The 25,436-nt window shown below is 43.1% G+C and overlaps 1 protein-coding gene across 1 annotated transcript in view; it reads right to left on the bottom strand.

Moving 5' to 3' along the window:
• Positions 1-25,436, bottom strand: part of Mrtfa (myocardin related transcription factor A) — a 170,114-nt gene that overhangs the window by 79,391 nt on the left and 65,287 nt on the right. The window contains 1 exon segment of the mRNA NM_001401049.1: positions 25,101-25,362. Coding sequence (NP_001387978.1) covers positions 25,101-25,341 — 241 coding nt within the window. The 5' untranslated portion in view covers positions 25,342-25,362.

Here is a 25,436-nt window from a genome sequence, read left to right on the forward strand (position 1 = left end):
TACTTCATGTTTAATCTGTTCATTCATCATATACACTTATACAATGTTTAATCCTAATGGATGGTTAAAACAGTTAAAACTTACTATGACAGCAGGAAGACTAAGTTCAAATCCCTAACATCCATGTAAAAGCCAAGCATAGCCACACCATGAGAGCTCCTGTTGCAAAAACAAAGCAGAAACCGGGTGTGGTGACGCACAGCTTGGAGGCAGAGGAAGGTGGACTTTTAGAGTCTGAGGTCTATATAGTGAGTTTCAGGCCAGCCTGGGCTACAGAGACAACCTGTCTTAAAAAAATAAACAAACAAAAAGTATACAAGAAACAAAAATCTCATAAACAAGGGGCTGGAAAAATGGCTCAGCTGTTATGAACACTTGCTGCTCTTCCAGAGTACCCAGGTTCAATTTCCAGCATTTACATGGAGGCTTACAATCATCTTGTAATACAGTCCCAGGAGGTCTAAGACCTTCCTCTGGCCTCTTCAGGCTCCAAGCACACATATGGTGCACATATATACACACAAGCAAGACACCCACACACATACATTAAAGTAAGTCCTTTAAGAAAAATCTCATAAACATTAGTCTCAAAATATGTGCACAATGAAGAATAGAGAACTAGGAAGTGTGAGGACAGGGTGAAGAGGTCCTTGAGACCTGAAGGGCAAGCAGGAAGGAATAACGCAGGTCAGAAATTGAGTGAAAGGAGATGAAGCCTAGGAAGCAAGGAGAAAGAGAGCAGGAGGCAGAGTCAGAGGTGAGCAGCAAACTCACTGTGTCAGAACACAAATTTCCAGACCAGAAATTATTCACATTTTTATTCTTTTCAACACAGGGTTTCTCTGTGTAGCCCTGGCTGTCCTGAAACTCGCTCTGTAGACCAGGTTGGCTTCAAACTCAGAAATCTCCCTGCTTCTGCCTCCTGGGTGCTGCAATGAAAGGTATGGTGGTCCAGCTTAAAATGCTATTCTAAACCAGCCAGAATGTAATTCATATGCATGTGAAAAATCACATTTTCCCTCTATGTTCTCAAAATGCCTTTCAGGTAATATTCAGTATGATTTAAATCCATGAATATTTAAAAATTATATTTTTTCTTTAAATTCATGGACTTTTCTACAAGTACTCAGACCAACCACCAAAACCAGGTTTAATCACAAAGGACCAAAAGCCTAAATGCAAAATGAATGGTTATTTCTGGCCCCCCTGTGGGGTGGGTAGTAACTCAGCTGTTAAGAAGCATTTCAGAGCCTTCCGAGATAAAAGTGAAGAAGCCAAAAGCAGAGCCCACACAGGACAAGTCCCCTCTTCCAATCCACAGGCACTGTGTTTAGGTTCAAACACAGAACACTAACCCACCAAACAGCATCATCCCTCACCTGTGAACATGTAGAGTTGCTACAAGTCAGCGGCTAAGAGGCTTTACAGTTGTTGTATACCCATTGACTCCCAAGCAAGCTCAAATGTAGAAAAAAGGCTTGTCCTTTTGTGGAGAGGAGGGCTGGAACAACAGATTTTAAAAGAAAAAGTTGGAAGTTCTCTTTTTATTAACAGGTATATCACTGTGTGTGTGTGTGTGTGTGTGTGTGTGTGTGTGTGTGTGTGTGTGTGTGTGTGTGGTCTTGGGGTGATACATCAGGAGCCAAAGACAAGTGGGCTACACACCAGGATAATGGAGCAAAGGAACCCAGATGGTCAGAATTGTCTAGCAAGAGCTACCATAAAATGCTGTAAAGGGGTTAAGTTTGTTCTAAAGGAAAAGATATTTTCTTTAGAGGTAAAGAACATGGATTTTGAAGCCAGATCACCTGGACAGACCCTTAGCTCCATATTACCTCTCCAGGTGTGTGGCACTGGGCAGGTTTCATACCCACTTGGTCCCTCAATTCCCTCCTCTGTAAATAGCATAATAAAGGCATTGAGTTCAAACAGCTGCCATGAGGCCTATGAGAGTTATGGAAGCTGGAACACAGTCCCACACATTGTGTTAGTGTGGTTTATAATAAGAAGGACATATTTGGTCTTCATCCCCACTCCTGGCACTGAGCTACTAATTAATGGAAGCTTGGCATTTCCTAAGCACTAAGAGCGACCAAGGTACAGGCAGCTTTTGTGAATCACAGCAAGCCGTGCTGTGAGTGCAGGCTGGCACAGTACTTAGAAAGGAGGCTGACTGTAGTCAGAACCAACCACACAGTTAAAAGACTAGAACCAGAGTTCTCCCTGGGTCCGAGAGGAGCCAGGTTCAGAGTATACCAACAGCCAGCAGGGTGTGATGGCATGCATCAGTAATCTTAACACTTGCAAAACTGAGGCAGGAGGATCATGAGTTGGAGCTCACTGTGGTTTATGTTTTGAGGGATAAGGGGTGGGAGGATCACCTATAGCCAGTGATTTAATTAATTGTACCTACATAGGAGCCTCCATAAGCATCCACAAATAAGGACAGGTTCAGTGAGCCTCTGGGCTGGCAAACACATGGAGATGCTGAGGGTGATAATGCCAGTGAAGCCATGGACTCCATACACAGTCCATGCCTTGTCCTGTATCCCTTTTCCTTCAGTTGTTTCTGAACTATATTCTTTTAAATAATGCAACTGTAGGTAAAGGGACTTAATTCTGTGTACCATTCTGGCAAATGATCCAACCTGCACAGAGGATTGTGACACCTCTGATTTACGGCCACGTCATACAAAGACCGTGAGCACACTGTAACCCCACCACTCGTGGTGAGGCTAAATAGTCCGTGGGACTAAGCTCTGTGCTCGTGGAGTCTGTGCTCATTCTAGGCAGCTGGATGAAACCAGGTGGCTGGTTGTTGTAGGAAGAGAGGACCAGGGACCTTCAATCTATTGTCAGACGTTGAGAGGCAGAATACGGGACCGGTGAGCTTTTCCTTCCCACGCATGGTAAACTCCACTTAGCACCAGCTACCACAGTTCTACAGACTCTGCTGGGACTCCTGACAAAATGAGTTTAAACTCTGGAATGTGCCTCTGTGTTTAAGGCTGTTTGCTTGTCTCTGCATTTTCCTACTCAGTGTCTACTTAAGAAAAGCTGTTTTTAACCCATCAAACCTACAAGGAAAACAGAAGGAACAAGATTTGTGTCTAGCATTCATCCCCTAAACCCTAAGCTCGATCCCCAGCACCAAGGCAAAGGGAAAACGGAGCTATCTGCCATGAGGCAGAGTCTACCCTGGACTTAGACACAGGGGTATTTAAGAACTGAGAGAGAGGGCGGGTGGAGGGAGGCTCTCAAAGATAGTCCTTCTCAGAGAGCCCTTCTAGAATCCCTCACAAACTGTGGTGTGTTTTCTATAACATTTATTTAGATAGCCTACTTCTTGGCAAGAGATTAGGGTGAGAGCCAGAGGCAATGTAGGTGGGGAAGAAGTTCCCACACTTGGCCTCGGTTGTTTTTAACATTACCCAGCAGTGCAACCCAGGCCCTTTCTTCATGACAGATTCTAACCTCCTGTGCTCAGATGAACTGAGGCAATCACCGCCATTTGTTATACCAACTGGATATTCGACAACCTGCACTTAAGAGGCAAAGAATGCAGCAAAATAGCCTAAGCTAAACAGACAAAACAAACAAAACAGAGTGATTGCACCCATGAAGAACAGAGCTTCACAGCCCTGAGAGGCCAATGGCAGGAGGCACGGGCTGATCCTCAGCCACCCTGGGCTCCGGGAAGAACTCAGCACACCTGACCCGACTTTCCTTGGTTTAGGTCCCTAAGGACAGACTGAGTCTCCTACATAAGGGCCACTTTACACTTGCAATTATGCAGTCTTATACATTTTAAAAATCAACTTTATTTAACTTTAGACAAACCGGCCCATGCTGCGGCTCAGTGCTCGTGGCCATATGCATGGGGGCCATGTAAATCCAGGACAGTCAAGACAACAGGTACCTCTCAGACCCTTTCATTTCATCCGGCCCTGAACTGTCTTCTCCTTCCACTTGTTTGTTACCCAAAAAACCTGCACAATTTTCCTCACGTGTTTTTTTTTTTCCTTTTGAAATGGGTCTCACAATGTTGGCCACACATAGTGGCCTGTTCCAGATCATCCGTTTCAGCCTTCCAAGTAACTGGGACTACAGTCACATGAAGAACCAAACTAGATGTCACAGAATTTAAAACTAGGCCAAGTACACTGCACAATTCATCAAGTGTCATAAGCAATAGCGCACTTTCATTACCTGGTCAATAGTCACCTGGTCACTCCCCAGCCAGTCAGCATCATCCTCCTCAGGGCTCACTTGACTAGCCTATACAGGTTTAATGCATTCCGAGTAATGCATTCCATATAAACCCAATCACTGCAGGACTCCTCTTGTGCCTATCTCCACGCACTTGGCCCACTGTTCTTTAAAGCTTTCTTTAGTTTATTTCATGTGTATGAGTGATTTGCCTGCATGTATGTCTGCATCAAGAGTGTGCATGGTGTCCCTGAAAGCTGGACGATGGAACTGAAATTGGGCGTTGAAGACAGCTGTGAGCTGCTACATGAGTTCTGGGAATTGATCCTGCGTCCTCTCAGAACTTGAGTGCTCTTAACAGCTGAGCCATCTCTCCAGACCTCGGGCACAGGCTCATCGAGGTTCACTGATTTTGTAGCAAATGTCGGTTCTTCATTCCCTCTCATGGCTAACAGTCTACTACATAGTCATGTCACACTTTAGCTTTTTCACCATACGGTCAGTTGGGTTGTTTCCACTTTTGGCTATCTGAATTAATGCTGCCAAGAACTTTTCCTAATCATGTGTGTATTTGTTTGTGTGTGAGTGTGAGTTTGAGTACGTGAGTGTGTGGTACATGTGTGGATGTCAGAAGACAACCTGTGGGAGTCAGGTCTCTTCACCCACCATGTAGGTTGCAGGGATCAAACTCGGGACATAAGGGCTTGTCAACATGCTCCTTTACCAACTGAACCACCTTGCCAGCCCTGCAGGGAATATTTGTGGACAAGATTTTGCACCAACGATGTTTTGACTTTCTTGGGATGAAGGTAGAAATGCTAGGTCATATGGGCTATGCTTTAATTTTTTGAAAAGCTGCCAAACTGTCTGCATTTTAAAAACCAAACTTTTATTTTGAGCTAATTATAGATCTACACATGCTTGTAAGAACAGGGCAATCCACACACCCTCACCAGCTTCCTATTAATCACGCAATACAGAGCCACATACAGCACCGCAGCCAGTGAGAGTGCACACAGTGACCGCCTCCTTCACTGCCTGGCCTCCTACAGCTGGTGCAGAATTAAACCCTCGCCATCCTCAGACTCCAACAACCACAGTCTTGTCTTACTTCTACGTTTTGCCAAGCCTGGTGGTGTAGGCTTTAATCCTGTCAAGGGAGTTGGAGGCTGGCAGGTCTCTAGGATTGCAAGGCCAGCCCTCAAACAAAACCAAGTTAAGTTTATACAAATATCATACAGTGTGTACCTTTTTCATGCCGTAACTGTCTTGGGAGTTACTTATAGGGACCCCCCCCCCCGCCACAGTATTATCATTCCTTTTTAAGAGCTTGAAGCAATATTCCAGTCAGCATTTTTTTATTTTTATCGAGACAGTGTCTCTATGTAGCCCTGGCTGTCTTGGACTTGCTCTATAGACTGGGCTGGCCTCGAACTCACAGAGATCCCCCTCCTCTGCCTCCCAAGCACTGGGATTAAAGGTGTGCACCACCACTGCCAGGCCCCCCAGAGAGAGTGCATATGCCTGTGCCAGCACATGTCCATACCTGTGTATACACTGTAGACCTGGAGTTGTCCTACATGGGTGCTAGGAATCAAACTCAGCTCCTCAAAAGCAACGAGTCTCTTGCACATCTCGCCACCTCTCCAGTCCATCACATTAAAAAAAAATGGGGCTGAGGAGATGACTTGGTGATTAAGAGCACTGGCTGCTCTTCTAAAGGCCTTGTGTTCAATTCCCAGCACACGATGACTCACAATCGTCTGTAACTAAAGATCTAATGCCTTCCTCTGGGCTCCATAGGCACCTGACAAGCACGTGATGCAGAGACATACAACCTGGCCAAACCTCCATTTAAATATAAAATTATAATAAAATATCATTTTTAATTTATTTATATGTGCAGGCATCCACAGAAGCCAGAGGATTCCCAGGAAATAGAGTTATGGGCAGTTGTTTTTGTTATATGATCTGGAAGTTTTTATAACAAAAGACAGTCCCCTGAAAGACCCCCAGCCTCCATTTTTAAGAATGTCTTATGAATTGGGTGTGTGTACTTAGTGAAATCTGGTTCCTTACATTTTATACAGTGTTTATGAAATTCACAGAACACTGGTATGCTGGGAAGCTGTGAACTGGTAACTTGTTCCTTGTTACTGCTAGTATTCTGGTTTGGATTAGTACTGTCACTTACCTACCAACAGCCATTTAGATGGTTTCCAGTTTGGAGTCCTTAGAAACTAAGTTGTTATGACCCTTCAGCACGAATGTGTGTTTTATATCTCTGGTGTAAAGATCTAGAGATTGGATGGCTGGGTAATAGGCTAAATCTATTCAACATTGTACTGACTTACCTCCCCACATCACTATGCGCCATTTTATACTCCATGCTGTGCCTCCCCACTGCTTCCCACTTTCACACACTCTTCCCCATTTTAACTGTTCTGGTAGGTGTGGTGTGTGTGGACCTCTTTCTGTGGCTTTCATTTGCATCTCTATGCTGACCAATAACATTTAGGGACTTTCCACAGATGATTGTTAGCATCCTTTTTTTTTTTTTTTTTTTGACAGACTCACCACGAATGTGGAGACAGATCTGCTGCCTCTGCCCGCACCTGCCCAGCATCACATACCGAAGTGTCGCATTCAGACGTTCTGCTCTATCTACTCTTTACTGGGTTTTAAGAATTCTTTATAACTGAATGTGTGACGAGTGACTGTAATTCTACCATTCAAAAGACTCAAGTAGGAAGATCAGAAGTCCAAGATCACCCTCCTCTATCACAGTGAGCTCAAGGCCAGCCTGGGCTACATGAGATCATGAGTGTCAACCCCCTCCCCAAAAAAAAAGAAGAAAGGAAGGTAACTTACTTAACATTAACATTTTAATTCCTTGCTTTTGTCCTCATGATTCTGTGCAGAGCACAGGCAAACGCTCTGAAAACAGCTTTCTGGCGAAGAGCACATGGATGAAGATTTTCAAACTCACAGGCAGGGGATGTGGCTCGGTGTTTGATCCCAGAGCTGCATACCTAGGCCTGGTGGCACACATCTACAATCCCAGGACTCAGAGGGTAGAAGCAGCAGGAGGATCAAAATTCAAGGTCATCTGAGGCTACCTGAGAGACCTTGCCTCATGGAGGGGGGAAAAGATTTTTAAAGAACAACACTTATTTTGGAAAATCTTTTAGTAATTAAAGCATATATACTAGTATCATTTTATGCTCAAAAGAAGTTGTATTATGGTTACCCATCAAAAATTTAAAATATAACTTGATGTATTTTTCAGCTTACAAAACCTTCTGAAAGGTTCAGTCAAACGAGTGTGCGTTAGTGTGCAGAGGAAAGATCCCAGCTCTGCCAAGAACATAGCCTAACACAAACACTGCAGAGATAAATTTCAATAAATCTTATAAAATAGAAACAAAGGCAAACTGTAAAAGGGATTTATACAAACAAGCCAGTGGGAACACAGCGTATGAGATGGCATGGCCACCACGCAATGCCTGCTCAGTGCAGCACTTGACTTCACTAAACCTACAGCCCAGGCTAACCCGAGACACCTCCTCCTTGTCCTGCCAGCCACACGTGCACACAGACGTGAGAGTTTATATGGGATTTATAGGCACAGAATGTTCGCCATGGAAAACCAAAGATGCAGGAAAACACAAAGGCCCCAAAAGAAACTCTCTAAGCAAGTCCTACTTTCTGAAAGATCTGTTAGTTTTTGGTGGACAGACTCTGAGCCCGCCAGCCCGCCAGCCCACACTCCCTCCTTCCCTCCCTCCCTCGCTCCCTCCCTCCCTAGTCAGTCTCGTGTAGCTCAGGCTAACCTCTATCTCACTATGTTGCTGCAGAAGATAACCCTGCACTTGTGATCCTTCTGAGTGCCTCCACCAGTGACTGAGTTAGAGGCAAATACACCTCTCCCCAGTGCTGGGAACTGAACCCAGGTTTCTTCCATGACGGCAAGCGCTCTAAACTACATCTCCAGCCTCTGTTACTTTAGACGGAAACATGGAAAACATTTTTCTATATTTTGAATATATTTGTTAAAAAAACAAGTATTTTCCTCTCTTTTAGTTTTCTCAAAAGAATTTCTTAAAAGTATTTTAGGACTAAAGAAAATGACTTTTTTTTTTTTTTTGGTTCTTTTTTTCGGAGCTGGGGACCGAACCCAGGGCCTTGCGCTTCCTAGGCAAGCGCTCTACCACTGAGCTAAATCCCCAACCCCAGAAAATAACATTTTTAAAATGTCCTCGCTGCCAAATACCAAGGGAGCTATAGTGAGTTATTAGAAAACCCAGGAAGAAACCTTTTCAAATTATTATAGTTGTATGTATGTATGTATATATATATATATATATATGTACATATATATACATGCATATATCGTAGTTGTATGTATATGTGTATATATATATATATATATATATGCATGACACGTGCAGGCACATGCATCTCTGCATGCATGTAGAAGTCAGAGGACAACTTGTGGAGTCCGTCCTCTCCTCCTACATCAGGTGGGGTCCATGCATCCGACTCAGGTACCAACCTGCTCAGCAAGTACCTCTGACCACTGAGTCATCTCCAGCCCAGAATTAAAACTCATACACATTACATAAAATGTAAACCCCAGACACGGCGTTTCCCAGTGTTAGGAACTGTGAGAAGAAGCACTTTACACATACTAAGCAGTCCCTGAGACAGGCAGTGCTGCATTACTAGTTATGAAGGAGGTAACAGAAACAGAGGCTGAGAAATGCCCACCACCGCCCTTGAGTGCTGGGGCCTGAACACTAGGTGAGGGCTGTACCCTAGCAAGGCAGCTCCAGCCTGGGCTTCCTCACTGCAGCTCCAGCCTGGGCTTCCTCACTGCAGCTCCAGCCTGGGCTTCCTCATTGCAGCTCTAGCCTGGGCTTCCTCACTGCAGCTCCAGCCTGGGCTTCCTCACTGCAGCTCTAGCCTGGGCTCTGTTTTTCTTTCCCCTTTTCTAGTTACTGGGGACTTCAAAGAGCGTTTGTTTTGCAGGCTACATCTATCAGTATTTCATCTTGCTAGGATGTAAAACAGAAAGCACTCTAAGTTTTCACATCTAATTAGCTTTTTGCATTTAATTCTGCATTCACATGCTGAAAATGCCATCATGTAGCTTTAGAACAATGTATTTTACACTCATGAGACCATAACGCTAAAAAACAAAAGGTAAACCACATTTTAGAGTTAATATAAACATTTTGATCTTGCACCCTTTGAAAAAGCTCAGGACATTTAAAGCATCCTCAACCACACCCTGAAAGCCACTACTCTTTAGTCTCAGTTGGGGCCTGTCACACAATGATTTAAAGGCATGCTCTGACATTCACAAAACCAAGGTAAGATACCAGCCTAGGTGCCCATCAACAGATAATCAGATAAGAAGCACGTGATCACATTTACATAAACAACAAAGGACCAAGGTGGCTGAGAAGATCGAATATTTACCATGCAAACATGAGCACCTTTAGAAACCTAGTTCATAAAGAACTGTGACTCTAATCCAAGTGATGGGAGGCAGAGACAGGAGAATCCCTATAAACTCTCTGACCAGTTGGTATAGCTGAATAAGAGAGCTCTAGGTTATAAGAGATCTTATTCCAAAAATTCAAAACAAACAAACAAACAAGATGGAAACAAGAAAGATATCCACTGCCAATCTGTGTCTCCATACATATAAACACACACACATATATAAACATCTATAAATATAAACATATATAATATAAACATGTCTATAAATATAAACATATAAACATATATATATATCCCCGACTTTCTCTCTCACACACACACCAGAATTATGTCATCACTAGGTAAACAGATAGAATAGAATAGTGCCATGCTAAGTGAAATAGCCCCAGACTCTAAAAACAAAGCAAAACAAAGCCACCATAGTTCTTCTCCTATGCAGCACCTAGACGTATGTATGCATATGACATAAGAGGACACCTACTATGGGGAGACGAAAGAGTCCAAAGGGAGGGGGATAACAAGGCATTTAGGGAGATAATCATGTTTCCTCTACACACACAACCTAGATGTAACACACATATGCACACATATAACATGATAACAGAAGTGAAGCTATTTGGAGGAGGGAAGGTGCCCAGAGGCGGGGGGGAGGGGGCAAATATGAGTAAAGTCAGTATTTTGATAATGAATAAAAATATGATAATAAACCAATTACTTTGTACACCTACTATAAACATTAATAAAAAAGGAACCCCTCACCCTACAAAAAGCCACATTCTGAGGAACATATTTGTCTAAAAGACACTGTAATTTTTATTTCATTTATTAAAGATCATCATACACGAACTCTACCCAACAGTCACATACACAGAGCGGGGGTTTGAGGACCAGCCCCCCATTCAGTGACACATTCTTCAAGACAGCCACATCAAGAAACTGATAAATAAGTCGTGAGTCTGCCAAATGATAAATGGTGTGAAGAAAACATTCAAGGCTTTACAGTTCTTGGCCAGAGAAGGGCTTACTGAGAAACTAATGCTTAAGCAAAGCTCTACAGGGAGGAAGGCATGAGCAAGTGAGAAGTGTCCCACTTAGGAGTGTATGACAGATTAGCACAGAGCTGAGGTGGCAGCAACACTGAATGAGCCGGCATGTTTGTGTGAAATGAGTGAGTGAGAGGAGCAGCCAGAGCGCTGGAGGACAGAGTGGTGCTCTAGGAGGATCTCTTCAGCACAGCCTGCAGAGAGCCACCAGTAGGTTCTGAGAGGACTTTTAACTTTAAACGGATCAGCAAAGTAACTAGAAATCTAAACAATTTGGGTTTACATGAGGAGGGCTGTTTCGTTGGAGCTTTAAAGTCACATTTTTATTTATTTAGTTCCATTTTGTGCCAGTTAAGGACAAAGGACGACTTGTGGGAGTCAGTTATCTCCTTCAAACATGTGGGTCCCAAAGATCAAAGTCAAGTCATCACGCTTAATGTCTGGTTCTCTTACCCAGTAAGCCATCTTGCCAACACTGTTTGGTCTTTTTTGTGAGAAGGTCTCACACTGTAGCTCAGGCTGGCCTGGAACTACATAGCCTAGGCTAGATCTGAACTGGAACTACATAGCCTAGGCTAGATCTGAACTGGAACTACATAGCCTAGGCTAGATCTGAACTGGAACTACATAGCCTAGGCTAGATCTGAACTTGGGAAACCTCCTCCTGGCCTCCTAAATAGTGGGATCACAGCGATTTAAACCACTAGAACATAGAGATGTGTTCCAGCTCTTACTATGTTTCTTCATGCTTTTGAGTTTCAAGTTTCCTTTATAGAGGTGAAGCATGACCATGGTAATTAAATATTTCACAGGAGAACTATATATTACAGTAGTACGTACTTTTCACTTTTTCATCTCTCTTCATCAGTTTGATTTCTTCTTCTATAACCCTTCTGTGCTCACTCTGCTGCTAACATGTACTCAGTGTCTGCATGACATAAACCAGGCCCCAGACGCTGTGAGCTCAGCCCAACGCTGCCCTTTAGCTTAAGAAGTACAAGGCAAAGAAAGTTGGGATTTTGAGTGTTGGTGGTAGCACAAGGCCTTTAGTATTTTTCCTTATTATTAAAAAGAAAAAAATTTAAAATAATGCCTGTGGTGTTCATAAAAGTGAGGTTCCAAAAAAGTAAGACTGTATCCAGCTTATCTTTGTTTAATTTGGCACAATTTTTAATGAGGTTGAAATCGTGGCTCAGAGTCTTGACAGCCTGCTTCATCCAGAGAAACAAAAGAGAGGGAGAAAAGAGAAGTGAAGAAGAATTTAAATTCCTTTGATCTGGATCTTAACTCTGAGAGGGCCCAGATGAATCAGTGAGTCAGAGAGAAGGCAGTGAATGTAAGCAGAGCACTGAGGACAACAACTGTCTGTCTGCTACCTGTCTTGTGAGATCATCACTCAGGTCAAAGAAGACAGAGCAAGATGGAGGGCGGAGAGTGGCAGGTCTGTGGCCCTGTGGCCTTACTTCCTAGCAGCAGAAAGTAGGGACCCAGACATCAGGGTTTGTTTGTTTTTTATCTCCTCTGGTCCTCCTTCCCTCCCTCCTTCCCTCCTTTTCTCTCTTGAGTCAGGATCTATCTAGTCCTGGCTGTCCTGGAACTCACTACCTCAGGCTAGCCTCAAACTCCCAAAGATCCACCTGCCTCTGGCTCTCCAGTGCTTGTATTAAAGCCCTGCTTTCACCTTCTCTCTTAACCCGAGAGAGGTACCATCTCTGGGGCCTCACATCTAGTCTCACGCACTGGAAACCTCCGGTATCTCTTTGTAAACACTGTGAAGCAGAAAGGACACTGGGAAGACAGTGAGGACACAAATTCTTCTCCTACCTCTGTCACAAATTAATTACACGACTTCAGGAAATAAACTAACCCCAAAGGCCAATTTCCTCTTTTCAAAAGAAAAAGAAGGCAAGAAAATACCTAGGGTTTCCTCCAAGCTCTACAGTTCCTTAAAAAGAAATCAGGGTGTTTAGAAGTCCACAACGTTGAAAGCACTCAGAGACCTAAGAGTAGGTGACATAGGCTGAAGGCTCTGAGGTTTTGATCCATTCTCTATACTTCTGAGTGGCAGGGATGGGGTGTGTACAGGGTCCTGAGAGGACCATGTACAAAAGTGGGTGGGACCTACTGCTACTGTCCCTGTGCCTTGGCACGCTTCCCCAGCTTTCCTTGAAGGAACTGCTTGCCCCTATTCTGCACATTCTGTTTTAAAATGCACAGTGCAGAAGAAAACTGCCATGATCGAGGAACAAGAAGTCAAAGATATATCTAGGCATTAAGTATAAAGATACCAAAAGAAAAGGAAGTTAATGAACGAAAGAGAAACTTTTTAATTATTTTTTTCAATGTTTAGGTGGTGTAAAACATAAAAAGACCCAAAAGGACATTAAGAGCAAGCTTGTCTCTGTAGCACAACCATTAAGTGTGCTCACATAGGCTATGCTCTGCTTCTTAGGCTGAGGAGTAGGATGCACAGGCTTGAGTCACAGTTTACATATCTACTGCATACCTACACATCCTTTTGCATTTATGGCACAGTCTCAGAATAAGCTCAAAAGAAAACTTGACTGCTTTATGGAACACAAAGTCTCTTCTACTCCAGTCTCCCAGTCTTCTGTCATCCTCTTTCCCTGAGTCAGCCTATGCATGGGCAAGTGTGAGGCCTCGGGGACATACACATGTGCACCAGCAGCAGGAGAAAAAGAGCCAATAGACTCCTTAACTGTAGCCTAGCATGATCAGGCATGTACCATGGGACTCAAGCAGACCTAGGGGCCATCTCACTCCATTCTTTCACAGAAGTCTTCCTCACTGTTATAGAGAAATGAATGGATAGAGTGTTACTGGCTGGAAAAAGGCAGAGGGCTGCCTGCTTGGGGCCATACACACCATCTGCCAGGCCTGAGCCCTAGCACACCCCCATTCTGAAAGACACCAGTCAACCCTGTGGCCCCATCTTACTTATTCCCTTACGGCCAGCTTCAGAAATTCTACAATGTCCATTCAAGTCATTTTCTCATTGTGACAATCTAGACAGATTCCTATGGCAGTGACACAAACTCTAGCCATGGCTTGATTGGACACTGAGGTCCATATAAAAACACACTTCCTCACAGATAGGGCACACTACAAATTCGGAGAGGCAAGAGAATGTCAACTTTGAAAGCCGCAAAGCTTTGGATAATGACTGGCTAAAACAAAGGATTTGTTTATTTATAGAAGAAAAGATTACAAAATACTTTTATAAAAATCTTAACTTAAAGGTTTTGACTATTAGTCAGGAGAACTAAGTCAAACAAAATTCCATCATTCTTGAAAAAATAAATTAGTGTCTATCATGTGCCACCACAGGAACCCACATATAGCTGAGCAATTTGCTCTTAAGAAATGAGTAAGCGGGGGCCGTCCAGGGATGACAGTGGCACGCAACTGCCTGTAACAACAACTCCTGCACTCACAGGGACATGGCCACACAGATACATATACCCATAATTAAAAATAAACCTTTTTCAAAGAAGCTAATGACCTATTCTGGAAGCCACATGTAAGTGATACCTGATGTGCACTGAGGCCACAGGAATGACAGGAGGGAGGGGGATCCTACTGAGACGGGTTTCACAGAAAGGCAGCACACCTGGCAGTGTGGACGAGGTGAACCTTCACTGACTCTAGAATGTCCTACCACAGTCCCCAAGCTCTAAATCCTGAGCGAAACTGTTGCTGAGCACCGAGTACCAAACTTTATATCCAATACCTTAAAATTTTTCACTTCCTTCTGAAGGGTTTAGTTATTTTATGATATGAAAGGCATGTCTCTTAGAAAGCTATGAAGGAACAGATTAACAAGATTCACTGTTTACTGGCATTTCATAGCTGACTCTTTTCATTTCCTATCAAAATGGTGACTGCGCTATTGCTACAATAGGCTTGTGGCTATGGTACTCCAGAACAGAACAGGAAAGTTTCATAAACCCATCTGCGGTGGCTAATATTTAATTTTTTTAAACATTTTCCTAGCGTAAGTAATGGGAAAGTCATCTCTGAATGAGGTTTCTCTGCTTTTATGAACACAGCAAAAAGACAAAGTCCCTTTCTATTGTCTTGTTGGTCGACCCTTGGTCCTACCTGTATCCATGGCCTGTCAATTCACCCACACTTGTCTTACACACTGCTGTCCTTTGAAAGTTTTATGAAGTGGCTGGTATGACAGATGGGTGACCAGCCCTGCCCAACACATGCTGTAGGAAAACCTACTCTGAGACAAGAAATGACAAAGAGCGGTTCTTTCTCTCCCCTTAGAGCTAGGAACACTGAAATTATCTCAGAGGAGGAAGCAGCCTTTAACATGCACTGTGAAATGTTATTGTCTAATATACCTATTAATAAAAGTGATCAAAAAGAAAGAGTTCAAGTATTAAAATCTGCCCCTTGAAGTAAATATGCATTTGCTCACACAGAGCAGGAGACTGGAGCGTAGATGGGAAGAACCCAGTCAGTTTAACGGGGAGCTACTGAGATACCTCATCAAAGACAGATGGGAACACACTCAGATAAACCCACTGTCTGTTTGGAACGCAAAGCTCCTGAGAGGAAAGAGAACCTGAAATACACAGCACATAAGAACAGAAAAATTCATATGATAAATGACTCATTACGGCTGTCTGCAAACCAGGAAGAAGAGAATGGTAGTGGCTCCTTCTTCCCTGGCCCTTCCTGTCCACAGGCACAACCTGTAATGTCTCAGCTGCTGTGTCCCTGGGCCTGAGAACACTCACTCTAAGCACTCCCCGGGGAGAATGGAGACCACCAAGTCAGTGGCTGCATCAGCCCCAGCAAAGAGTTTCAAGCTCGTCTGCATGGGGCCAGGGCCAGGGTAGAGGGTACAAATGCCCCTTGTATGTATCTGTCAGAAACACTGCCGATTACAATTTAGTGGAAGTCTAAAAATAAGAAAGGCAACATTCTCTATTTTTAGATATCTGACTTACAAGTTTTAAAAACACCAAAAGTAAAAGAAACCATTAAAAAAACTATCTGGCATTTTTAAGTGTTTTAAGAGAAGCTTTGAATTAGAAAACTATTTTTAGAGATAGAATTTAAAAAATCCTGCATTCTTTCTGTTAACTGCTTCCCTATCTGTAAAATTTAACCCCAACCGTGTACTTCATCACGAGCGTCCCCACAGATGCTAAAGATGAAATGGGAAGGTTTAACGCGAGAAAGAACAGTGACGGAAACCACAGGACACTTTTGCAGTGACATAAAAAGAGTAGGCTGTAATTAAAGACATACTGTATAGAGCAGAAAAGCAATCTAATTGTCTTTCACTAAAAGCAGTGCCGAAACAGTGATAAAATGGTTAAAGCAAACGAGCAGGTCTCCTAGCTGAGAACTCCTCAGGTCAGTGAGCATCTAACACACAGCCGTGTGTGAGTAACTAGAAAATGCAATTAAAGAAAAACTAAAGACCATGAAACCTGAAAATGAAGCAGTTACAGGACAATTTATGTTAAAGCCTCCCATCTCAGCCCAGTGCTAACACAAATGTATTCAACCATCTTAAAGACGCCTGTGGCAAATGAGCTTTGCAGGAAACAAGGGAATTACCTGACTGCACAGCCATCATTAGCATCTCAGGCTCCAGCAGAGTCATGACGGAGTCCTCACGGAAACAGACCACAAATACAAAAAGTCCAAGTCGCAGGGAAAGTCTAAAAAGGCCACAGCAGGCTTTACAAACTCAGTCCCATGCCTGTGTGCAGAGGAGAACGTGAGACCTCACTGCTCTTCTCCTGGAAGACACCAACTCTCCACCCTTCAGGCAAGGCAAGATGGCCCAGAGTTGAGTGAGTGCAGACAGGAAGCCCAGCGCTCCAGAGAAGACCTGAAGTTCGTGGTTAGAGCAGTGGCTCCTCCCCTCCGGTCCTCTCTAGGGGGAGGGGAGGGGCATAGAAAGACTTCGGAAGACAGATCAAACTGCTTCTTTCTCTTAAAAATGGGAAGACAGGTTTTATTCAAAACTCTACTGGAAGGAACTGTGGGGCTAACACAGTTTAGGACAAGAAAGCAAACATAATCCAAACTCAATCTCATGAAAGAAACACTCGGAGATCAGACACGCATCAACGTATAATACAGATAAACGCATATGCAGCATAACTTTGCTGCGGATTCCAACAGCCTTTTATACGTGGTATTTATAGGCAACAGCTAAGAAAGCTGATTATTTAACTACAGTTCAACTGTTTCCCCACCCCCTCTCCAATTAAAAAATGCTTTGAAAAGCCAGAGCAGTAATCTGTTTCTCACATCTGCCAGTCCTCCTGAAGAGCCCCTCATTGCCCATGGCGTGGGGGGGGATGCTAGCTGTGGATAGACAGAATGCCACAGATAACCTTCCTAAATGCTCTCCGATTGTGCTGGACGTATGGCATACGTGGGAAAAGAGACCCTTTCCTGAAACACCTCAGCCTTTCCTACAACAAGAAGCCGCTTTTCGAAAACAGAATGGACAAGGGTGTGTTGCTTTCCCTAGAGAGGAACCAAACTAAGATCCTTTTCAATTACAGATAGGAATCATTTCATGTGCTCCAATAAAGGTCATTTATCCCTTTTGCAGTTTGTTTTTTATAACTGATACAATAAAATGATATTAAGATGCTTCTGGGCAATTTGATGGACTTTGAATAAATACCAGAAAACCAGGAAGCTGCCGGGCTGTTATCTAGAATTCCTGGCTCTTGCTGGTGAAGCATACTAGGGCAATCTCGGCCCAGAGGATGCCTTAATGCCTATAAAGTCAAACAAGTGGTAAACGAATGAACTCACTGGGAGACTTTTTAAAAGAACAGTTTCACAAAGAGGGCAAGGCATAAAAGAGAAGGCAACACAGACTTGGTGCAGGGAGGTTTTTTGCAAAAGAAAAACTCTTTCTTTCTCACTCCAAGAACATCATGTTTAAGAGCTCAGCTCTATATAGAGCTGAGGCAATGACTCAACAGGCAGTGGAGTGGCAGCCAGTGTGGGCGCACAATGCTTTGGGAGGCAGCAGCATTCTCACGGCCCCCTTCTGGCAACCGAGCTCCAACTGTCATATGAAAAATGAGTGAATTTCAACTGGGGCTGTTTAAGAGTCTGGTCAGAGGTTAGTAACTTTGGGAGAGGCAGCCCTAAAAGGCTGTGTCATCCCTTTGACCCTCTGGAGCTGTACAAAATGCCAGAAGAGGTTGGTTTGTTTTGTTTCCTTCATACCTAGCAAGTTCTCACTCACAGTGCGGTGCTTGGAGGAAATTCTAAGATTTCTGCATAAAGACTGAAAGAAGGGCACAAACTGTCCCCCTCCTGTGCTGGCGCCTCCCTGCCTTAGGAAGCGCTTACAATGCCACACAGTCAGTGTTCTGCCCTCTGGAGACACTGACAGTTATGTGGTGGTGATGGACAGTAAAGGGAACAGCAGGTTTCAGCTGGTTTCACTTATTTACAGCAAATCCTACTCATATGAACTTGGGACAAAAGGGACACAGTAAAGAAAAGCTGTTTTTAAAACCAAAATCTAAACAAATGATTTATTTTTAAATCCCAGAAAATAAGATATTTGCCTAGCAGTTAGATTTTGCTTTTATTGTGATGGCTGCTCTCACTTGTCATCTTGAATACATCTGGAATGAACTTAAAACTCAAATGGCTGGGCACACCCATGAGGGAGTGAAGTAGGAGGATCCACTTCTAATCTGGATCTTAGAGGTAGAGAGATCCACCTCAAATCTGGGCCACACCTTCTGCTGGCAGCGAACACCGAAAAAAGGAAACTTGCTCTCTGCCTGCTTGCACTCACCCTTGCTAGCAAGCCCATTCCTTCACTGGCATTTAGAAGCTACTTCTTCACCAGCTGAGTGAGAGAGACATCAAGCCTCGTGGACTGGAACAACTACGGGATTCTCAAACTGTCCATTGGTGGCCAGCAATTGTTGGACCACAGCCTGTAAGCTATTGGTATAAATTTCCCTTTAGGTAGAGATAGCTGGATGAATAATAGATTCATTCATTCATTCATCCATCCATCCTATAAGTTCTGCTCCTCTAGTGAACCCTGGTACAAACATCTATGCATCCACAGTAGCTATACGAACTTTAGGATAGGCTCCCCAGTTCCAAAGCATTGGATCCAAAGCAGTGAAAGCTTTAGGTCCATATCGGTTGTGTAAATTGGTGATATTTCACAAAAACAACGGAAAGACACTGATAAAGCATACAGGACTGAAGTATACATTCTCTGCATTGGGCTAGAGCCCCAAGGAGACGAAGGACAACCAAATGTGAGGTAAAATAAAAGCTTTGCATCTTTCTAATCATGACATTCTAGCTATCAAGGCAAATTTAACATGATCCACTCTATTAATCCACTAAAGGGGTATGATACTACAAATACTAGCATAGTTCTTAAATGCTTGACACGTTTTAGTAATTTCTTAAAACATTTAAAGAATGTTAAATAACTTTGCATATTACACATAGGTCTCCTTCCTACCTCATCAGATACCAAAATCCCCAAAGGCCTTTGTTCTTCCAGGTCTGGAAGAACCAGCCAGAGCAGTGATACAAACTCAGGACCTAACACCCTGGCAATAAGGCAGAAAAACTGAAAAGTCAAAGGTACCTTGGGCTGCATAGTGAGATTGTGACTTCAAGGAAGAAAATAAAAGAGAGAGAAAAGCAGGCTGGGGGTGGGGGAAGTGGAAGAAGAGCAGCTCAGTCGAGAAAGAAGCTCTTACACTAGATATCCTGTCAGTGCTTTATACTCGGCCCACTTCCTTCAGCACCCCTTAGAGTTCCAAATGGCTCCTCTCTCTGCCCTCTCAGGACACCCTTCCCTTCTTTTACACACTCCCAAGGCAATCTCACCCTTCCCGAACGTGTTAACTTCCAACTAAATTTTAGCCTATGTCTCACATGACCTGTAAGTCTGCGACTACGCCTCTCTACCTAGCTATCTTAATTAAACAGTACGTCCAAAAGCAAAGCTTCTAGTATCGTTACCCTGCACTGCACCCCCCGGCCCCCGCAAGGCATGCCTCTCCCTTTCCCCATTACATAGATCCCAAACCATAAACTTATGCTTCTCCCAACCCTGAACCACTAATGAGTTACAAAATGCAAAATTAGTTACCAAATGTCAGATCTCAGACATTTGGGAAAAGAAAGCTATGGTAGTTTCTACATACACAGGTCAACTGTTAAACTGTTCATAAACACTTGTCCTTGGACCAGAAGGAGGCATGACCATTCCCACGGGTCTGAGGCACTGGGTTCTTGGCATGGCCATGCCAACAACACACATTCAGGACCTAATCTACTCCCCATACAACAGTAACCATCCATCCATCCATCCATCCATCCATCCATCCATCCATCCATCCATCCATTCATAGGCAGGGTCTTAACTCTGTAGCAACCATACTTCGGCCGGGGGCTGGATGACAAGCAGGAGTCACTCGCAGTGCTTCTCCTGCTGACTAAATGGAGGTCAGAGGGTGACTTGCAGGGCTTTGTAGGGATCATCTCAGGCAGCAGGTGCGCTCAGCAGCCCCTGGGTAAACCCCTAACTGTGCTGTTCCTGTGCTCTCTTCCTGTATTAAGGCAGTCCTTGTTACCAACTGACTCTTGGCTGTCATTCATCTTTTTCTGCTTTATCTTACTCATTTAAATTTGTTAACTTTATTTTTTAATGAATATGCGAGAGTGCACCACACATGTGCAGATGCCCCTTGGCCAGGAGTTTGATCTGTTATCCTAACATCTTGTGTTTTTTCCTTTTAGAAGAATTATCAATGTTTGTAAATGAATCGGTTTATATAACTTATTTAATCTCTCTCTCTGCCTAACTATAAGTTAGACAATGAGATCCTCATTTATCTCGATTATTCTCTAATACTTTAGAACTCAGTTGAAAGAGTCCTGGAATAAATGTTTCAACACTAAAATGGTCAAGCACTTTAAGTCAATATCTCTGTAAAAAGTAGAAAATGTTTTAAATACCCAACTGAGGAGAGATAAAAAAACATTTAACAGAGTATGAAAAACCTCAGGCCACAAGGCTAATGCAGCTACAAAGCAGGACACATGACACACAAGTCAGCAGTGATGGGGGTGGACCTATGAGGAGCCGGGGTTTTGTTTCTACTGTTTATCTTTTTGGAGTAGGGGGTTCTGTCTGGTATCTGTTCACTAGGAGCCAGGCTTAACATCTGATGAACAAGATGGAAAACTGATTATCTTTAAGACTGGGATAAAGTAGTTTTAGGAAAGTCTCTAAGTCACTTTATAAATAGTCATTTAAAGAATCTTAAGATTTGGACATTTTCAAGTGAGACTAAATCTGAAAAAGCTTTGAGATTTCCCGAGGAACATAGTTTTAAAACTCTCTTTTCTTTACCCAAGAAAATATTATAATTTAGATCTGAAACTGCCCACTCAAGATTTTTACTTCTCTCAAGGATTAATTAGTACCTCCTGTACAGCACTGCAGTGCGGAAGCACACAGGCGTCCCTCACAGGGAACACAGACAAGATTGTCCCTTTCTCCCCTGGCAGTAAAAAACATGCAAAACAGAAATGAGGACTTCTTACATCACTCACAAAGAGAAGGAAAAGCCACATGGAAGGGAGTAAATATAACCTTTTCCCGCCCATTCTCTCCTGTACCTTCCTTCACACAGCTCTCCCCACCCCACCCAGCACCCTAGAAAGCAGACCAGACTAATCTTTCAGGAAAATACTTGGGATCAGCTAGCAAAAGGGACTCAAAGAAAAGGGAACATTTGCAACAGTATTTAATGTAAGAAGCATCTAAAGGGAAATGGAGGGCCCAGGCTACAACTAGCATGCAGGGCCCAGGTTCAATTCTCAGGGCCACAAAAATAGGGTAAAGTGAATGGAACAAAACACATGTACGAAATGAGAAATTATAATCCCCACACAGGAAATTATAGAACTGCATACAGAAGCACTGATATACCAGAGAATATAGTCTCAGGACAATAACCTAAAAATACAATTCTCCTAGTTTACAGACAACATAATTTTAACCAAACCCCTACAGAAATATTGAAATTCATAAGGAAATGTAAAAAAACAAGCACAGATGAGAAATTCACTCTTGGAACAGAACAAGGTAGGAGTTGATTCTCTCATGTAACATGGTTTATTCCAGTTAGCATAATTCAAATTGTGAGAAATACTGTCCATCCTTGGTATATCATGAGATATTCTTGCACACATAGAACAAGATACATAAAACATCAACAGTCTAGGAATGACACAGATATCGACACAAGGAATCTATCTATCTATCTATCTATCTATCTATCTATCTATCTATCTATCCATCCATCCATCCATCCCCATCCATCCACCCACCCGTCCATCCATCTACTTACCTATTTTTTATCTATCTATTGAAACAGCATTTCTCTGTGGAGCCCTGACTGCCCTGGAACTGCCTCTGTACACCAGGTTAGCCTCAAACTCAAAAGATTCCTGGGCCTCTTCCTTCTAAGTGCTAGGATTAAAGGCACGTGTGACCACACCCATCTTGTGGACCAGATTAACAAGATATGTGTGTGAGGGAAACAGAAACATATCTTTCTGTTGTCCAATAGTTATCCATGGGAGCATGTAATACCAGCAATGAAAATGGATAAATCACAGACGTACACAAGATGAGGAAAAGAGGAATAAAAATCCTTTCAGTCATATATGTTTAGCTAACCGATATATTATTTAGAAATGAATAGTAAAGAAGATTATAGTGTATTCATTCACTGGGTGCCAAAGCCTCTGGGGCTCGAGCCAGGATTGGCACACTGCGGAGAAGACTTTCCAGGTTTCTCTAGTGGATGGACACTGCGTCCTTTTAGACCTAGATGCTCAGATTGAGAGTAGATTCAGAGTGCTCTGAAAACACAGACCATGGACTTTTCTTATCAACTGTTTTCAAGTTAGGCTATCAAGGTCTAGGTAAAGCAAAGGCACTAAGGTAGTGGTCCTCAACCGTGGGTCATGACCCCTCTGAGGGTCACATATCAGATACCCTCCATGTCAGGTATTTACATTAAGGTTCATAACAGCAGCAAAATCACAGTTATGAAGGAGCAACGAATAATTTATGGCTGGGGGTCACCACAGCACGAGAAACTGTATTAAAGGGTTGCAGAATCAGGAAGGTTGAGAACATCTGACCTAAGGAAACCAACTCTTCAGGAAACAGGTACCAGGAGCTTGACTACCAACTACCCTTGAGGATGCCTTCTAACCCACAGCTCTTCCACGTAAGATAAAAGTAAAGCAGATCTGAGAATGCAATGGTCTCACTTCTCCACACACAGGACAGCTGTGTGCACTTCAGACTGTCCAGACTTCCTCTGTTCTAGAGTGACACACGGCCTTGCATCACAGTCGCTTGGGGATTTTCCACTTCTGCTCCTGCCTTGACCTCCTTCAAAGGTGTAGGCAGGAGGACCGATAAGGCCAGCCCAGTTCATGAGATGAGATCTAGTGTAACTCCCATTTCTCGCCCTCTAAAACCGTCGATGGTAGAGGCTGGGGAGACCAGAGGTTGAGCACACCCGCTCCTTCTCTTAGGTACAGCTGTTCTCTTGCCAAGGCAACTCTGACAGAATAGGCATTTAACTGGGGCTTCCTCACAGTCTCAGAAATCTAGTCCATTATCATCACAGTGGGAAACACTGGGCACCTCCCAATCCTTCTTAAGTAGTGCCACTCCCTGATGACTAAACACTCAAATACAGGAGCCCAAGGGGGCCATTCTTATTCAAACCACCACGGGCTCTTCCCCAGACCCAGCACTGACACAGCTGCTCACAACCATCCACAACTCCAGTTTCAAAGGATCTGATAGGCCTCTTCCGGCCTCCGCAGGTACCAGGCAAAACACTCATACACATAAAATAAAAATAAATCCTTAAAAAGGCAGTGATAGACTCTAAGAGGAGGACAAATAGGTTTCATCAAAAAACTCTATTATGTATTTTAATATCTTTTTAGAGAAAAAGTATCTCTTTTCTTGCCATTATTTTGTTTGCAGAAACTAAATAAATTTAAAATTATGGGAAACTTAAAGGGTAAGAGCAGCCAAAACAATTTAAGAAACAGAGAAAGACCATCCTAATAGAGAAAGAAGACTGATTAAAACAATGCTATCGGGGCTGGGGATTTAGCTCAGTGGTAGAGCGCTTACCTAGGAAGCGCAAGGCCCTGGGTTCGGTCCCCAGCTCCGAAAAAAAGAACCAAAAAAAAAAAAAAAAAAAAAAAAAAAAAAAACAATGCTATCAACACAGAAGGTAGATGTAAGGCTGGTATGTTGACGGAAAATTACACACTAAGAGACTAGATCAGAAAACATGTATCATTATAGCTCATAAGATAAATGTTAAATATCTATTATTAAATTATATTATTAAATATTAAATGTTAATTTCTTCTACAAACACAGGCTGTAGAAGAATACATAGTTTCTGACCTAACAATGGTTCAACTTACAATTTTTTGACTTTATGGTGATGCAAAAGCAGACCAATGCCATCGGCCTCTTTTGAGAATCTACTGGCTTTAAGCTGGGCCACCCTGCCCAGTTGTAAACTCAGGAAGTGTCGTGGGCCTGAGTGAAGTGGGGCTGTGTGCTAGGGAGGTTTCGTTATATTATGGATTTGGCTATGAAATGCTCCTGACAGGCTCATGTGCCTGGCACCTAGTCCTCAGCTGGGGATGCTACTTTGATGATGACCAGCTAGGATTTGCTCAACTGATGAACCAGTGGACAGAATGGTTGGAATCAACAGAGCAGCAGGAAGGCAAATTAAAGCAGCCTCAACAACTACAGTAGGAAATGCTAAACTCCTAAATTAAGCTACATTTTTTTCCTAAAACATTTATTTATTATGCACAGTGTTCTGCCTGCATATATGTCTGGACGCCAGAAGAGGGCACCAGATTCCATTACAGATGGTTGTGAGCCACCGTGTGGTTGCTGGGAATTGAACTCAGGACCTCTGGAAATGTAGTCAGTGCTCTCAACCTCTAAGCCATCTCTCCAGCCCCCAAACTAAGCTATTTAAAATAAGATAAATAAAGTTATGAATATAATAAATATTTTCTTTATTATATATAAATAATAAACACATAATAAATAAAATAAGCTATTCCTCTATTTTATAAGAAATATTAAAACAAAAAACCAGATGTGAAGTGAGGCAAGGATCTGTAATCATAAACAAGGGAACTCTGGTTCAAAGCAAGCAATACAGAAATTTCTTAAGGACTCACCATTCTTCCGCTCACTAAGTGGAGGCAAATTGGGGTTCCTCCCAGGATGGAGGCCCAGAGTCAGCTCGGGCTGCAGGGACAGCTCCTGCAGTTCATTGGCAACAGCTTCGCTCTGGGGGCTGGGGGCCGCAGACAGAGACAGGAGCACCGGTTCCTCATCATTTTCGCCAGCCCCTCCTCCGTCCAGCCCATTCACAGCAATGACGGAAGGGGGCAGGCACACCACACTGGAGAAATCCACCTTGGCTTTCGTGATGGTAACCTAGAAATTGGAAAAGAAAACACAAAGTTTAGATGTTACAATGAAGAAATGAACCACTGACCATACACAGAATA

This window comes from Rattus norvegicus, chromosome 7 (assembly GCF_036323735.1).
Source record: "Rattus norvegicus strain BN/NHsdMcwi chromosome 7, GRCr8, whole genome shotgun sequence".
In the NCBI taxonomy this organism is placed as follows: Eukaryota; Metazoa; Chordata; class Mammalia; order Rodentia; family Muridae; genus Rattus; species Rattus norvegicus.